This window comes from Prunus dulcis, unplaced genomic scaffold (genome assembly GCF_902201215.1).
Source record: "Prunus dulcis unplaced genomic scaffold, ALMONDv2, whole genome shotgun sequence".
NCBI classification, from domain to species: Eukaryota; Viridiplantae; Streptophyta; class Magnoliopsida; order Rosales; family Rosaceae; genus Prunus; species Prunus dulcis.
In genome coordinates, this window is record NW_023010305.1 from 5,167 (window position 1) to 23,870 (window position 18,704).

At 37.6% G+C, this 18,704-nt stretch overlaps 1 protein-coding gene and 1 pseudogene across 1 annotated transcript; one reads left to right on the forward strand and one right to left on the reverse strand.

The window, feature by feature from the left end:
- The first annotated feature begins 3,818 nt into the window (after positions 1 to 3,818).
- On the forward strand, positions 3,819 to 5,249 carry LOC117613414 (annotated as a pseudogene).
- A 9,156-nt stretch (positions 5,250 to 14,405) lies between these two features.
- Positions 14,406 to 16,246, reverse strand: LOC117613415 (heat shock cognate 70 kDa protein-like). The gene is made up of 2 exons (XM_034342022.1): positions 16,039 to 16,246; positions 14,406 to 15,766 (listed from the first exon to the last, which is right to left on the reverse strand). Exons 1-2 carry the CDS (start codon positions 16,244 to 16,246, stop codon positions 14,406 to 14,408), a joined length of 1,569 nt encoding a protein of 522 aa, XP_034197913.1.
- Between the last annotated feature and the right edge of the window lie 2,458 nt (positions 16,247 to 18,704).

The window sequence follows — 18,704 nt, forward strand, 5'->3', positions numbered from 1 at the left end:
AATGCAAGGGAGGTAGAGAGAGATTATTTAAACACTGTGATGGTATCTCAAAACATATATTTCAGTGTAACAAAAATGCACTTTTCTTAATTACTCTTTTCCTGAATCATTAGCCAGAGCCACCAATATATAGCAGTTATGGCAATCATAGCAACCAATACCAATCATGAGCATCACATTTGAACCATACACTTCCTAATTTAGCAATACAATCTTTGAAATGGTAATGGCAACCCAAGACACTGAGCTCTATCCGGATATACGAACAGCAGCCATTGTGTTAGGAAGCTCTTCCCTCATAACATCCATTAGCTTTTCAAGTGATTGAGTTGGTCTCTTGAAAGCCCTTGAAAAAACCACATTGGGAATTCACCTTCCTAAAAACGATTTCTTGACTAGCAATGTTAATTAAAATCATGGAGTATTCAAGATTACAAACCAGAAGCCTGGTGATTGCATAGCAAAAGAGCCACGTCATAGAAACTACTTCCTACTAGGAAAAACCAAAAACAAAATTTGACTCAATAGCAGAAACATACCACCAATTTAGGTAATTCTTTCAAAAAAATGTAGCTGAGATTGTTGGGTTTTGCTTTCAGAATACCCTGAAGAAAAACCCACTTTAAAGAATCTAATTTCCAAAGCATATTAAGCTTCAATTAGAAACAGAACTGTGCATCCAAAACCTGGGTTTAGGGAGAGAGAGAGAGTACGAAAACATGAGTTTACGATAACTTACATAACTCTATACCTTTTTCATGATGAGCTTTCACTTACAAAAACATTTCAATTTAGACATGTGAAAACTCTAAAATTGGGTTCCCAAATTAAATTTCTTTGTTTTGTCATATAATTCACACTATTAACAAGAAAGATTACGCAAGCAGTCAATTGGAGTTTTCCCTTTCGTACCAATTTCCTTCGGCACTACATTCGCCAACTGCTGCCATTTTTTGCATTCCGGAAGTTACCTGCAAAATGTTTATAATTAAAACCAAATTGGGAAGAAGCTAAAAAAACACATTGAGAAATGACAACAATTTGTAACCTGTGGCCTAAAGGAGGAGTTGGAAAACATTGAATTTTCCACTCTCAAGTTGCACCCTCTGCAGCCAAACAGATAAGAAGGATCAATGCACAAATTGAGAATTGGAGTTGAGTATGCATTTAGTTTTATTTTTGCCCAATTATTTCAGAGAGAGAGAGAGAGAGATTACACGGGAAGCAGGTGAGAAAGTGAAGCCTAGTATGTGCAGGAAGCCATCATTGTGCATTGGCCTCTGCGTTATCCTCCACTTCGATCTTAGGTTTAGAGTTTTAGCAGTTCTTGTATAAATTGATAGTACCTGCCTTCTACTTTAACTCAATATCTCAAGAGCAATGATATTATTTCTTTCACAAAGAAAAAGATACAATTTCTCAACTAACTCCCTCAAATATAGACTCACTTAGTTAATATAGAGTTAACCTAACCAACTGTCAACTAAGCATAGCCTAACTAATGGTTAACAACTAACCTAGTTCCAGCTTATATAGAGATTCCTATCTACCCTCCCCACAAAAACAATCCTTGTCCTCTAGGATGAAATTCTGGAATTCGAACCAACAAGTTGCTGCCATTTCAGTGATGGATGTGTGCCATTGAACTCATATTGTTGTAGCAATATATCAATTGGTTGGCTTGAACAAGGCCACCATCAGAGCATGCAATTACAGAGATGCTGAACCAAACAATACTCATGGTCTCACTGCTGCTGGATTGGCAGCCCACCCACATAAAACTCCCCAATTATTGGAAAGCTCACTAACACATCAATGGCTCCAAGTCCTTTGGAATGAGCCCTGGGAGAAAGAAGTAAAGCTCTCAATGACTCAAGCTCATAGCCATAAACCTTGCAGAAATTTTCTTCTTTTCCAGTATGCCCATTATCAACTTCAAATCCACCACCTTGGCCACGTATGCCCAGAAGGTAGCCAACATCAAAATCAAGAATGCAATTACCCAACGGAAGAGTAAAAACAGTGTGGACACAATCATAATCCTGGACCCTAACCATTTGAATAGTGCCAAACCAATGAAATTTCGTGAACTACTAGAATCAAGGAAAATGACAACTGAACAATTCTTGATAAAGCCCTGTATAACCTTGAGCAATTTTAGATTTGGCGTAGAGTCTTCTTGAACAGGAACAAAACGAAGCAAGTACAAGTCCTGGCGAAGCTCTCTGTCATCAACCCTCCAATGAAGCAACTCGTGAGAAACTCACCACCACCATCGTCTCGAATGCCCATATGGTAGCCAAGATCAAAATCAAGAAGTGCAGCACCGCCATTGCATACCCAACATGAGTGTGACATTTCAGCAAACAAATGGAGAGCATGTGGTGATCTGCCACATGTATCAACCCCAAAACCCAATTGCTTCCAAGCTTCTTGATAAAGATTCTTCAAAGACAAAAATCGATTCTGAATTGAACCGATGGAAAAAGAAGACAATTAAGCAGGCAAACCTTGCGTGGATGGTGATTCCGGAATCGGCGATGTCCGATGACTGTTGCATCTCGGCGTCGGCAGAGGTGAGACTCCCAGATTCTGATTTGGGGACACAGATGAGGATTGGATTTCCAAGAGAGAGATCGATCGCAGAGATAAGCAGCTCCAATGCACGTTAGGGCTTCCGCGCTTTCGTTGAAGCTTTTTACTTGTTTTCTCAGTCACGTGTATGTCACGTGATATTTAATAACAAAAGGCACAACAAGTCTTCCAGTCATTCAATCTTAGCCCTTCATTTTTAAAATGCAATACTGACCTTTGGATTACTGGCTGCACTGGTACAGCTGATGTACCACAGAATTTTCGCTATATCCAATCACAATTAAGGAATAAGAATAAAAGATTCCTTGTATTAAGTTCTTTTAAATACTGTTTTATATTTGTACAAGGCAAATTTTGGGCCAGTGAGTGGTGCTCAAGGATTATAGGGTTCAACATTTATATTTGATGGGAAGAAAAAAAAAACCCATGTCATAATCTTCTATGTTGTAGTTCCTCTTCAATCGTGAATTTGGTTGTCGAATTTTACAAATCTCGGATATGATATGGTCTGATTGTGGTTACTGGCCCGAGAGTAGTTTTTCATTCGTCTGCCCTAATTTGGTTTATTTTGTAATGGGCCTTGATATTGGCTTAGCCCAAATGTGCCTTGTTTTTTTCCCTTCTTTATGCACTTATATTTATTTTGTTCTTTTCCGTCTCAAATCCACGTCGATGTTGCTAAGGAGCAGGGTTGGTACTGCATCTGTTTCTATAATTTTCCTCTTTTTGTATCGCGTGATTGTATTCAGGCTGTGAATCTTTTAACTAAGATTATGCTCTTATTCTAGATCAAGAATAGTGGATCGACTATTTTGGTAAATTATATCCACACAAAAAAAGTCTCCAAGTAATTTTTCATTAAAAAAACCCAAATGTAAAGGCCCAAAGGGGAACCCAACCTAAACGTGAAAAAAGACCAAATGGATTAGAGAACTTAGTGGGTTTTCGGGTCTGACCCAGGAAGTTAACAGAGTCTTGCTTACGGTTTGGTTTTCGCGCCCAAAATTTCAGGGCGGACTACATCCTCTCCTATTCCACATATCTCTCACTTCACCTCCTCTTGATCCTTCTTGGGCTCACACGTTGCTGAGAATATGTTGGAAAGTAAGGAATAAAAATAAATATTTTGATAATCGAAGCACCATTTCAGAGTTCACGAGGTCGAATTAATATCTTTTCTTTCTTTTCGCTGAATCTATTTTGGGTAAGCATAAGTTAGTGTCATGCAACACAAGCATAAGTTATTGGCTACTGCAATTTCTCAAGCTCAAGTACCTTGTCCTGACAGTATAATAGACAGGTTCAGTAATCTTCCAGATGCAGTTGCTCATCAAATTCTTTCTTTTTTCAATTTTAAACAACTCATTCGAATAGGCAGTGTGTCCAAAAGGTTCAGAGGGCTTTATCTCTCATCCCTGTCATTGGATTTTTGGTCATGGTATTCAAACAAGCAGGAGCAGTTAAACATGCTGAATTCTTTTGAAAGGTTCTTGATTCATCGGGGGGACAACAAGATACAGCACTTTCGTATATGTTTGAATCTATGTTCAACCTTGTGTGATGAGATTTTCCGAGTGATCACATGGGTCCACATTGCAGCAAGGTGTAGTGTTGAAGTGCTTGATCTTCAGTTAGAAATAACGAAAACAGATATGCCTATGATGGAATTGCCATCTTGCATCTTTCTTTGTGGATCTTTGAGGTCTCTATTGGTGGACTTGTATACAGTTCTTAAAGTGCCCTCCTTTTCCGGTTCCACTAATCTCCAACACTTAAGCTTGAGTAGTGTTAGAATAGATGAGGGGTTCTCCAAATGGATCTCAAGTTTCTGCAAACGCATTAAACAATTGCAGCTTAATAATGTTAAGACATAAAATATCTCCATTGAAAGCTCATCTTTGGAATAATTTAGGTTTGTGTCTCATTAACCTCTGCCAACTTAACATCTCTGGTGAAAAACTTGAAGATATACATATAGAGTGGGGATTTCTTTAACATGGCAGCAGATCACCGAATATTTATGCTCCAAGTCTCAAATATTCCAAATGGGTTGGGAATTTATTGAAGCGCCAAAATCTTGGGAAACTAATGTGTTTAGAAAAGGCGGAGATTTTTTTGAGGCATAAGGCAGATGCCGATGACATTGACAATGCAATTGAGTTTCTCTGCAGTATATGTAGGGTTAAAGTTCTTTATCTAAGTGACGACATATCACTAAGGTAAAATGCACTACCCTGCAGACAAATATTCTCTTTTGGCGAAAGTAAGACATTTTGCGTTATGCATTTCTGTAGATCAAATTTGTTTCATTGTTTCTCTTCTCTCCCTCACCTCTCTCATCTCAAAGGATAAACCTTACTCAAATTTAAGAAGCAATTGATTTGACAAATGAATGTAGGAGCATGATATGGCCTTGAGTATTTGAGTAATTGATAATATATTTTTTTTGCTCAACTCTGTTTCTCTACTCTCTCATGGGATGTTTGAGTGGTCATAATTTTTCTGTTCAAGAGTTGGCCTCTATACTATTGCAGGTTCTGTTCAAGGAAGGCTCCATGCCTGCACAATTCGATAATATTTCTTACTTGGGTATGCATATTGGGAGCTTGAGTGACGACCTAGTCCCAGCTATGGTCTCTCTTGTTGAATTATAAGTGCTTAAGTTGATTTCTTGTTTAAGAAGTCTGTTTTCTGCTTAAGTTTGTATTTCTTCTTTTTTAGTCCAGGTGTCATAGATTGATTGGTTAGATTGTGAATGGCTGAGATTGCTTTGATATTTTGCATCCAGCTGGTACTGTGCTAACGGTTATATCCCTCACACCAAGAGTGTGTTTGTTGTACCTTTCACTGAGCTAATGAGAATACACTTAATGCTACACGTATAGCAGAGAGGAATTGGATTTCTTCAGACTCTCTCTCTCTCTTACATTCTCTCTGCTCTCCAAATCTAACCCTCAGATTCTAAAACTCAAACATGGCCTCAGAGCCAGGTTGCATCATTCAAAAGCTGGGCGTTGTTCTGTGAAGAAATTTGATCAAGGTGTGCTCACTCCAAGCTCACGAAGCTGACTGAGTTTGATCAAAGTGATTCTGAAATACATAATGGCTGGATCTGGAAGCTCAGAGTCTAGAATCCCCATGTTCTCAGGTGAGAACTATGAATTTTGGAGGATTAAGATGGTAACCATATTCAGATCTTATGGTTTATGGGGTTTAGTAGAGAAGGGTGTTTCAATCCCAGATTCACAAACGAAGAATGAATCTGAGGATGGTTCAGAAGAAGAGATTGATGAGAAAACAGCTGCTATTCTCATGAAGGATGCAAAGGCTTTAGGTATCATCCAAAATGCCGTTTCTGATCAGATTTTTCCCAGAATTGCAAATGCTGACTCTGCAAAGATGGCTTGGAATCTGCTGTATTCAGAATATCATGGTGGAGAGCATGTTAGATCGGTAAAACTTCAAAATCTTAGACGTGAATTTGAATACACTAGGATGCGTGATAGTGAAACCTTATCTGAGTATCTTACTAGACTAACTGAATTGATTAACCAAATGAAAACATTTGGTGAAGTTCTGTCAAACGAGAGGCAGGTTCAGAAGGGGTTAATTAGTCTAAGTAAGAAGTATGACCCTATATGCATTGTGATTGAAAACACAAAGACACTAGAAACTGTGGATTTGCAGGAAGTAATTGCAATTTTGAAGAGTCATAAGCAAAGGCTTGAAATGCATAGTGTTGATACAGCTGAGAAGGCATTTGCCTCATTCACTATGAATGCAAAGGGTCAGAACAAAAACACTTCTCAATCTGGTTCATCTAAGTCACAGAAAAGCTGGAATTCTAAAGGGAAGTCATGGGAGGCAAAAGACAAGTCACAGCAAAATAATTATTCTGCACAGAAGCACACTTCAACTCAGTTCTCAAATCAGGAAAACACAAAGCCTCAATGCAAGGTGTGTTCAAAGCATCACTTTGGTGAGTGCAGGTATAAGGGAAAACCAAAATGCTATAACTGTGACAGATTTGGACATCTTGCTAGAGACTGTACAATGAGCAAAAATGTGCAGAAGGCTAATTGTGTAAATCAAATGGAGGTAACAGGAAACCTGTTTTATGCAAATTGCTCAACCACTGAGATCAAAGCCAATGAATGGTATATTGACAGTGGCTGCAGCAATCATATGACAGGAAATTTAGAATTACTGGCTCATGTGAGAACCAATGTAGCTGGGAGAGTACAAATGCCAACTGGTGCACTAGTGAGTGTAGCTGGTATTGGTTCACTGAGTATTGATACAGCAAAGGGCAGGAAATACATCAGAGAAGTAATGTACCTGCCAGGATTGAAAGAAAATCTGCTAAGTGTTGGGCAGATGGATGAACATGGGTACTGTCTGGTGTTTGGAGAAGGAATGTGCAGGGTATTTGATAGCCCATCCATGGATTATCTCATCACAAAGGTGGAAATGAAGAGTAACAGATGCTATCCTGTCTCTTTTATGGCTGAAAAACAGTTACTAATGAAGACTAGTTTTCTTCAATCCCCATGGATTTGGCACAAGAGACTTGGTCATCTGAATTTTGGAGGATTGAAGCAGCTAAGGGATAAAGAAATGGTACATGGTTTACCACAATTGGAAGAACAAAGTGGTGTGTGTGAAGGGTGCCAATTTGGAAAACAGCACAGAAATGTTTTTCCAAAAGATCAAGCACAAAGAGCAAGCAAAGTACTAGAGCTAGTACATGTGGATCTATGTGGTCCCATGAGAAATGAGTCTGTTGCAAGGAACAGATATTTCATGCTGATTATAGATGATTTCACAAGAATGATTTGGGTATACTTCTTGAGAAACAAGTTAGAAGCCTTCTATTGTTTCAAGAAGTTCAAGTCCATGACTGAATTACAAACTGGACACAAGGTGCAGTGCATAAGAAGTGACAGGGGTGGAGAGTTTCTATCTACTGATTTTTTGGAGTTCTGTGAAGCTAATGGCATTCAAAGGCAGCTTACAATGGCCTATACTCCTCAGCAGAATGGAGTAGTTGAGAGGAAGAATAGAACTGTCATTGAGATGGCAAAATCAATGTTACATGAGAAGGGAATGCCTTATTTCCTATGGACAGAAGCTGTGAATACAGCTGTCTATTTGCTGAACAGATGTCCTACCAAAGCTCTCAACAACATTACTCCATTCGAAGCATATAGTGGAAGGAAGCCTGGAATTGCACATCTGAAAGTGTTTGGTTCTCTGTGTTATGTTCATGTGCCAACTGAATTGAGACACAAGCTGGACCCTAAGAGTACAAAGGGAGTGTTTGTGGGATATGCAACTTGTGAAAAAGGATATAGAGTTTTTGATCCTATTTCTAACAAGCTTTTACTGTCAAGGGATGTGACATTTGATGAAGAAAATGCTTGGCATTGGACAGACAAAGATGGTTCAGTTATGACATCATACTCAATTGAAGACCAAGTAGACTTGGATTTGAAATCTGACAGGTCTAATGAGAACTCTACTGGTACACCTCAAACTTTGGATATGCAAGAGAGCACTTCATCAACTCCAGGTGATATAAGCAGTGAAGAAAGGAGAACACAAGCTTATGATCACACCCCTCTAAAATGGAGAAGGCTAGATGATGTTCTAGCTCAGTGTAACTTGTGTATCATGGAACCAGAAAAATATGCTGATGCTGCTCAGGATGAATCTTGGCTTAAGGCTATGGAAGATGAACTGCAGATGATTGAAAAGAATGAAACATGGGAATTGGTAGATAGACCAACTGAAAAACCAGTGATTGGAGTTAAGTGGGTGTACAAGACAAAGCTGAATTTGGATGGCTCTGTGCAAAAGAATAAAGCAAGATTAGTGGCTAAGGGGAATGCTCAGAAGCCTGGACTGGATTATAATGAGACTTATGCACCTGTAGCCAGATTGGACACCATTAGAACACTTATTGCTCTAGCAGCTAAAAAGGGTTGGAAATTGTTCCAGCTTGATGTGAAATCTGCTTTCCTTAATGGTGTGTTGCAAGAGGAAGTTTATGTCAATCAGCCTGAAGGTTTTGTATTTAAAGGCAAAGAAGACAAGGTTTATCGTCTGCATAAAGCTCTTTATGGTCTGAAGCAAGCTCCAAGGGCTTGGTATGGAGAGATAGACAGCTACTTCACTCAATGTGGTTTTGTGAAAAGCTTAAGTGAAGCAACCTTGTATACCAATGTTAGGGGAGATAAGGAGATTCTTATTGTGTCTATCTATGTAGATGACATAGTGTACACAGGAAGCAGTCAAGCATTGTTGGCTGAATTCAAAGAAGACATGATGGCTAAGTATGAGATGACTGATTTGGGCTTACTTCATCATTTCCTTGGCATGGGAGTTGTTCAGACAGAGTCTAGTATATTTCTACATCAAAAGAAATATGCTAGCACCTTGTTGAGCAAGTTTGGTTTGACTGAGTGCAAATCTGTGACAACACCTCTTGTTGCCACTGAGAAACTAGCTAAGGATGATGGGAGTGGAGCTGCAAATGAAGAACAATACAGAAGCATTGTTGGTAGCTTGCTGTACTTAACTGCTACAAGACCTGACATTATGTATGCCTCAAGTTTGCTAGCTAGATTCATGCACTTCCTACAAATAGACACTATGGAACAGCAAAAAGAGTTTTGAGATACATCAAAGGAACTCTGGACTATGGTCTTGAATATGTGAAAGGCAAAAGTTCATTTCTAATTGGCTACTGTGACAGTGATTGGGGAGGATCAGTTGGTGATTGCAAGAGCACATCAGGGTATGCTTTTAGTTTTGGAAGTGGGGTATTTTCTTGGGCCTCAGTGAAACAGAACTGTGTTGCACTGTCCACTGCAGAAGCTGAGTACATCAGTGCAGCTGAAGCTACCACTCAAGCTATTTGGCTTCGATTTGTGCTAGAGGATTTTGGAGAGCTTCAAACTGAAGCTACTCCATTGCATTGTGATAATATCTCAGCAATTGCAATCACTAAGAATCCTGTATTCCACCAGAAGACAAAGCATATTGACAGGAGGTATCACTTCATCAAGGATGCATTGCAAGAAGGTGTAATCAATCTGGAATACTGTCCCACGAATGAACAATTGGCTGACATTTTTACCAAATCTTTGGCCAAAGACAGATTCAATTATCTCAGAGGCATGCTTGGAGTGAAATCACCTCAAGACTTAAAGGGGAGTGTTGAATTATAAGTGCTTAAGTTGATTTCTTGTTTAAGAAGTCTGTTTTCTGCTTAAGTTTGTATTTCTTCTTTTTTAGTCCAGGTGTCATAGATTGATTGGTTAGATTGTGAATGGCTGAGATTGCTTTGATATTTTGCATCCAGCTGGTACTGTGCTAACGGTTATATCCCTCACACCAAGAGTGTGTTTGTTGTACCTTTCACTGAGCTAATGAGAATACACTTAATGCTACACGTATAGCAGAGAGGAATTGGATTTCTTCAGACTCTCTCTCTCTCTTACATTCTCTCTGCTCTCCAAATCTAACCCTCAGATTCTAAAACTCAAACATCTCTTCTGAGAGGAATGCCTACTTTGAATACTTTGCACATAGACTCTGACATTTCCTCACTCTTCCATAAACCTGAACTAATTTACAGTCTAGGTTGCTCTCTCTCTCTCTCCCTCTCTCTAAAAAATGCACAACACATTTTACCGTTTCTCAAATGAGGAGCATATTGAAGTAGTTGTCTGGCAAGAACGATATTTTATGGCTCAAAGTATTGTTTCTAAAGCATTGTATGACCCTCATGTGCATATCATCAAAATGTAGGCAGGTAGTGTTATAGGTCAGGGAATAACACCTTCCCTTCTTTATTTTCAGAGAAATCCTTGTTTTGGTACTTTTGAGGTTTTTTTTTTTTTTTTTGGTTGATTTGCTTATTGTCTTTTCAGGCACGTGGATGTAATAGGAAGTACTGGAAATCCCAAAACCTGAATTTTACTGATCAGTTTAAGGAGTGCTTTCCAATGGGTTCAAAGGAATGGAGTTAGCAAGGTATATCTTGAGCAAACAGAGAATTTGGAGAAAATGGTCATATTTTATTTACCTTACCAATCATATGTTATAAGAAAAGGTAAAACCAAGCAAGATGGCTTTCACTGCGACAATTGTCTTTCACATAAAAACAGCTGAGATGAATCATGAAGTACAGAGTAGGTTCTGTACTTTTCCAAAGATTTTGTTGATGTAATAATATCAAAACTTTAGTCTGGATGGTGATGGATGTGGAATGGAACTTTATTTACAGAACCCTAATTTTGTAACTTTTGCTTGTTTGGAACCGCTTAGAGGTATATTGTTGTGTCTGGTACACTTTAAAATCGGGTAAGCCTTAGACAAGTAGTACGTCAAAATCTGCACTAGCAGACTAGCACCTGAAATGAAAGCCAGAACTCTTGAACTTCATGTGCAGTCTTTTGTTAGACACAGCCTTAACAGGGTTCTGGTGATTTTGGATTGATGGCATTAGAAAGTTGAAGGTTAAAGATGTTTCGGGGTTTATGTTTGTTCATGAAACATTGTTGAAAACACTACCCAGTTACCATGGCCTCGTATTCTTGTTTGTCATATTCCATATCTTATCTAATATCATACTGGTAACTTTGGGCTATTTAAAGTTAGACCCTGAAAATGTCTGGACTCTTATAACTAGATTGGACAATAGCTCAAACTATAGGAAATTTCTTGGCCCGCACTTCGTTTCATCTCCCTTTCTAGCTTTTTCTTTGCCAGGGTTTTTCAAAAAGTATGCAAAGTCTCAGCAACTTCGTTTCTGATTCCTTTTATAAAAAAAAAAAATCAAATATGATCGTGACCATATAAAAAAATAGTAAATACAATATGCAGCTGGGTCTTTTGTCTTGATGTAAAGAAAATAATTAAGAGGCCGAAAATCTAGCCAACCGATGAAACTAGCTGATTTAAATTGTAATTACCGATTTAGTTTGGTTTTGATAAAAAAAAAAAAAGTCAAACGGTTTAAAAATTAGTTTGGTTTAGTTTGATTTTGAGCTTTTATAAACTAGCCTAAATCAAATTGGATGTATATTTATTTATTATACATGTGTAATACTCTAATTAAGTGATATGAATAGTTATTGAAATTTGAAGTTTTATGATATGTTGAGCTTTAGATGGTTTCATACTCTAGAAAATGATTTAAGATGGAGTAAGTTGTGAATTTATTGATTTTATTTGGACTTAACAACGTTGCAAAAATATAAAAGGAAAGAGAATTGGGCTTTGGCCCAAACTGACCGAAACAAACTGTTTTAAACTGGTTCGATTTGATTTGATTTTCTTCATGACTTTTGTAAAAACCAAACTAAATTAAATTATTATATTATAATTGATTTGACCATAATTTTAAAGTGAAACCGATCCAATCGCGCCATCCCTAGACACCATCAATATATCGGTGTGCAAAGTCTAAGTCAATAGGTAAATACAATAATGGAAAAGATATTTTTTAATTTTATGAAATGTGGAGGGGCACCCTAAACGTGTTGAAAAGTATACTTGATTTTCCCCCACTCACATAGCTTCTGCTACAGAGAGAGAGAGAGAGAGAGAGAGAGAGAGAGAGAGAGAGAGATGGAAGAAACACGGGAGGCTGCTTTAGCTTGTTTTGATAATTTGTCAGAGGAGCAAAAGGATAAGGCATGGGAAGATTTTGAAGCAATGGATTTAGATGGTGATGGGACAGTAACCCTCATCGAATACCAGCAGTTTTATTATGGCAGCTCTTACAGGATCCCCTTCCAGCAGCTCGACACTAACAGAGATGGCAAGTTGAATTTTCAGGAATTTAAAACTCTTTTCTATTTGTTGCTCAATTCCAGGGGCACAACACCATTAATACCAACACAAGATCAGGTAACATTCAACTTATCATCAATTGATTTAGTTTCTCTCTCTCTCTCTCTCTCTTAATTTGGTTAAATAGCATATATATAAGAAATCAAAATGGCTGAAGCTATTTGTTGATGCATGTAGCCAGAATCTTCCGAGTCCAATCAAGTCAGGATCTAATCTATCTTTTCAAAACTTAATTAATCTTGGCCTGTAAAATATATTTGGTTCCATAACTTATCATTACAGTTGAAGCGTTTTGTTGGTGCAGCCAAATTCTTCTCAGTCCAATACAAGGACATTCGGCTTATCAGAGGCAAAAATGGCCTTCACCTACCTCAAAGACAGCCGATTCGTCCTCCTAACATGTCTTGTGCTGGGATTGGGTGTCTGGTATCAAGTTAGCCGATCTAGTGTGAGTCCACTTAGCTATGTGTATATATATATATAATGTACTCCAATGTTACATATTCTCTATGTTTAAATTCTACAGCATTCTGATGGGGTAGTTGTTATTATTTCAGGAGGTTGTAATGAAAGCAATAGAGGATTTCAATAGCTGTTGGGCCTTTGCAAGTGCTGTAGCTTCGGTAGCTACTGGTCTCTTCGATTATGTGATCAATATATTATGATTCATCCTATAAACTTTTATGCTCGGTTTTGCCGTGTGTTTCAATTGTATACCAAAGTTACAATTTGTTATAATTTAATCAGTAAAGAAATATTTCTTTTTCTAACAAATAAGTACCACATATTAAACTTTCTTAGAATGAAAAGTATAGTTGGAGTTGGTTTTATTTGAAGCATTTAAATAATTAATATATATATATATATATATATATATATTAGGCTTTTGTTTCGTAGGATCTTTGCTCATCAAATTAGAGGTCAACTAGCTATTTGATTATCATAATAATCTTCATAGTGTTCTCATCCAATTCATTGTGCCTCTCTATTTGTTCTAGGAAAACTTAGATGATTATTCATTTACGTTTGATCTATTTTTACCGGGGGCCCCGAAAATAGGAAGTTCATCTCAGAAAATACATTAGACCTAAAATGGTTGTTTGTGCCCTATTAAATTACATATCTGCAGTACAAGAAAAAAAAAAATACATTAGTGACCAATAGAATGGTCACTAAAAGTACGTAAAACTAATGTAGTGACCAAATAATGTTAGTTATTGAGTGGTCAATATATAAACTTGTCACAAATTCTTTTTGTGATCAACTGAAATTACTGTCGCTAGAACGGAGACTATTAGTGACTTACCTAGCACCGATAATATTATGATACTCCACAAATCGCATCGACTTAATGCAATTCACGTTTATGTTTTTGCTGCATTAGTTTCCGTTAGCTTTATTTTGTAGGGTTTCAGATTAGCTAGATTTATCAAACACTTTGCTTTTGCCAAACAGTGAATCCTATGGAGCAATATCCGTCATCATTTGTCACCAAACAAACAGCTTGGAGTTTGAGTTCCAATCTACTAATCTTCTACTGATTCAAGCATTACCATAACACCATGGTCTCTCTCTCTCTCTCTCTCTCTCTCTCTCTCTCTCTCTATATATATATATATATATATATATATATACGTCAAACTTTTCTTTTTGGATGAAATATACGTCAAATATTTTACAAAGAAAGAAAAAGAAAATATGTCCTTTGTAAAAAGAAGAAAAACCATATAAAAACACCAGCTATCACAAAACGGACAACCAGCCAGCAAAAGGAGCTCCCGTCCACTGCCTTCTTCGCCAAAATTTTGATTTAACCTGAAACAACATAACCTGGCATAAGCATTCAAAGGCCGAGGATGTCAAAATCTAGGTACAAACAGATACCTATAGTACTTAGACACTAAAAATTATCATTTCTTACCTCTCATCTTTAATTCTCAAATCCCTCAAGCGTTCTTCGGTGTGTCACGATTGATTGTGATCCCTTTCTTCTGGCCAGTCAGCATATCCTCAGCGGAGACACTCAAGATTCCATTTGAGTCAATATCAAAGCAAACATTAAACTCAGGAACACCTTTGGGAGCGGGAGGAATGTCATCAAGGCTAAATTCACCCAAATAGTTATTATTTACCGTTGATGTACTCTCACCCTCATAAATGGCGAATCTGATACTACGTTGGTTGTCATAGACAGTAACTAGAGTCGTCTCCTTCACCACGGGAACTCTCGTGTTTCTTCGGATCACAAATTGCATGGCATTTTTATCACCCGTGCTTACAATCGTAACCTGCACCCCAAGTGACATAGGGATGATATCCAAGAGACTGAAGTCTTGAAGCTTCCCTGTTACATTGCCAGTCAAGACTGCAGCTTGAACAGCGGCTCCATATGCCACAGCCTCATCCGGATTAATGTTCCTGCACAACTCCTTACCGTTGAAAACCTCCTTCAATAGCTCTTGCACCTTTGGAATTCTTGAAGAGCCACCAACAAGAACAACATCGTCGACATTGCTTATGTCCATTTTGGCATCCTTCAAACACTTCTTCACAGGCTCCATGCACTTGTTGAAGATATCCATGTTCATTTGCTCAAATTTCTTCCGGGAAAAATTTGCATAAAAATCTTCACCCTGGTACCAACAGTCAATTTCAATATCGGTTTCAAACGAATATGACAGTGCCTTCTTTGCCTTCTCACACTCAGTTTTGGCCCTCCTAAGAGCTCTGGAGTTTCCACTAATGTCCAATTGATGCTTTCTCTTGAATTCTTGGACACAGTAACTCACCATTCTGTTATCCAAGTCTTCACCGCCAAGGTGTGTGTCTCCAGCAGTGGCCATCACTTCAAACACACCATGTTGTCCAATGATGAGCAGAGACACATCTAAAGTGCCACCGCCCCAATCAAATATCATCACATGTTTCTTCTTATACCAACCAACCTTCTTGTCAATGCCATAAGCAATGGCTGCAGCCGTTGGTTCGTTGATAATACCCAGCACATTTAAGCCGGCCAAGGCACCGGCATTCATTGTAGCCTGACGTTGCGAGTCGTTGAAGTACGACGGCACAGTAATAACTGCATTTTTCACATTTGAGCAGAGGTAGGTTTCCGCAATCTCCTTCATCTTCCTGAGAACCAAGGATGATATTTGTTCAGCAGCAAATTTTTTCTCTTCACCCTTGTGCATTACCACAATCTTGGGCTTGCCACTAGGATCTTCAATCACCTTGAATGGCCAGAGCTTCACATCACTTTGAACAGAGGCGTCACTGAATCTCCTACCAATTAACCGCTTTGCATCTGCAAGTTGACTTCAAGTTAATTTTAGTTTAAAATATTTCTAGCATGAAACAATTTAACTATTTAAATCTCCATATTAAGAATCAATCAAATAATATATATTGCAATTTAGTGTCAGATCAAATTTGAACTAACAAATTAAAACACCCGAAAATATGAAAAGTTGCATAAAATATTACACCGCTGTGTTAACTATCAAGGGTAAAATGGTTATTATCTGGAAACTTAAAAACTCGTTGACCTATGAGAAAACAATTTATTGATATTCTTACCGAAGATTGAGTTGGCCGGATTTCTCAGGATTTGGTTAAATGCTTCATCGCCTACCAACCTATTACTTTCAGTGAATGTAACATAAGATCGAGTTGTCCTTTTACCCTGATCATTTGCTATGATTTCTGCATGATCCTTCTGCCACACCGCTACACACGAATATGTTGTGCCCAGATCGATCCCGATTGCAGGACTCTCTGCTGCCATTATTACTTTCTCAGCTAACTGTTGAAGAAGCTGATTGTGAGCAAGAAGTATAATGATCGTAGAAATTAATGGATATTGAAATGAAGTTTGTATATATATGGAAGAAATGAGAAGTCTAAGTCAATACGCGTTCAAAAGTATACTTCAAATGTTGAGCAACAAAATTAAGTAATGATATGTGACTCAAACGCAACCGAAACGGGTGGGTAGCAAATGCAAAACTCAATTGAAATTTTGATTGAAAAAAAAAAGTAATGATATGTGAGAGAACTTTTATTTGTATTTATTTATTTTCACATTAGGTAAGCATACCATCAAAGAGAAGAAAGTTAAAATGTATAAGGATGGCACGCAGTGAACACAAAATCAAAGGAGATGAACGGTGATGCGCATAGTTCCAACAATAATGAGTTCATATCTTTACGGCCAAAAAAAAAAAAAAAAAACCAAAAAATAGTAAATATGAAGATTTCAAAATTTGCCAAATCCACTAATTTTGTGTCTTCTTTTTCAGACTTGTCCTTTAATCCAATTACTTTAAAAGGGAAATACTTTGCTCCTTAAATGTAAGCGGTCATCACAGTCGGACATGTACGCAGAAAACCCAATAATGTTTAGGTCATCAATTGACTCGGTTATGAATCCTATCCGGTCATATAATTTAGCACACCAAAAGGGAAAAAATTAAGGGAAAAAAGTATGCGGATGGATGGATACTCATAAGATACTTTGATTTGAAATGTGGAGGAAGTAGCCTATTGATGAATCTAAGTCAATGCTTTGTTAATATATTAATGAATATAATTTAAACTTTAAAACTTGTCATGTAGAGCAAGTTGAATAGATCGTAGAAGTTTCGAAACAATTTAATAAATTTAATGATTTGTTAGGAAGGAAGGATGGAAATAAGGGGAGGCTTCAGCATCAAGCAAAGTCACAGCAACTTCGTTGCTTATTCCGTTTAAATAAAAAAACATGATGGCGACCATGAATATAACATATCCAAATCAGCCGGAACAAGTCTTTGTCTTTGATAAATGGAAAATAAGCGGAACGTTGTTCTGAATTTCGATGTATCATATTCAACTCCTTGGATTAATTTAATTTCTGGTTGGTTTGGTCCTATAATGGCGCAATATGTGTTGGACCCAATCTCTTGATCCTTAACAATAACAACGACTAGTACTACTTGGAATAAAAAAAACGACTAGTACTATATACATGTATTCAAAGTAGGAATGAAAATGGGTCGAATCATGGTTGCGCACAACTCCCCTTTCCCATTAAGTTTTTTTCCCATTTCCGCCTCAATTATTCCCATAATACTCAAATCGGGTCCCTGCCCTCGTTGTACATGTAAATACCTAATATATTCCTCTCTCTCATCTGATGTACACACTTTCTTAATCACCATCTTCTTATTATATGGGCGTAAGAGTTCCAAGCCAAGTATAGAAAATCATGATGCTCAATCATGGAGCTTGGCTTGTGATGCGTGAGCATTTCACGGGTCAATGTATATGAAACCAACCCCAAAGCTGTCCATAATTTTTGCAAGTAACGGCATGTATCCTCACTTAGTTAATGATTATTTTACTTGAGTAGGAAGATAACGTGATATGTCGCCTTGTTATTTATTTATTTATTTTAAAATAACACACCCACTGTATTTTGAAATAATACCCTCATGCTCATCTAATATACCCCACTTCCTTTGTAACCTTTATGTATCACCGATCGGTTGGTGATGAAGGAGCATCTCACTGGTCAATGTCTGTGCACCAAGCTCCCAAGTGGAAAACCAAATCCCCAAGCCATTTAATATTACTCTATTATTTTTACAAATAATCCTCTCTTAGTTTACTTGTGTATTCACGAACTTGTTTCCATCAGAGAAGCGTGGTTAGGTATGGATGAATGCAATTTAATCCAAGTGACCCACAAAATAGAAGAGATTAGAGTGATTGCGACCTAAGCAATGAACAGTTCATATCATGAGATGACGTTGTGGAGTGGATCCAAACGAGCGGTTAGTTTTGTATTAACTTACTAACCAGTTATAACTTGAGTGTGTTTTTGTATATATATCAAATTGATTTTATAAATATATCTTATTTCAACGTTACTATAGTACTATAGATTATCATTTCTTACTCCATCTTGATTCTCAAATCCCTCAATCTTCTTCAGTTTGTCACGGTTAAATGAGATCGCTTTCTTCTGGCCAGTGTACTTATCCTCAGTAGAGACACTCAAGATGCCATCAGCATCAATAGCCAAGCAAACCTCAAATTCGGGAAGATTCTTAGGCGCTGCAGGAATTTCTTGGAGACTATATTCACCCAAAAAGTTCATACTCTTAGGTACGCTACTCTCACCTTCATATATGCAGAAGTTGATTGAAGGTTGATTGTCCTGAACAGGAAAACGCACTTTCTCCATCATAGGAATTCTAATG

What these genes read in the sequence shown, in the direction of transcription:
- LOC117613415 (XM_034342022.1), bottom strand. Translation starts at nt 16,246, where the DNA reads ATGGCAGCAGAGAGTCCTGCAATCGGGATCGATCTGGGCACAACATAT. An exon ending in TCCGGCCAACTCAATCTTCG is followed by an intron (nt 15,767 to 16,038) that starts GTAAGAATATCA and finishes GTCAACTTGCAG; the next exon opens with ATGCAAAGCGGTTAATTGGT.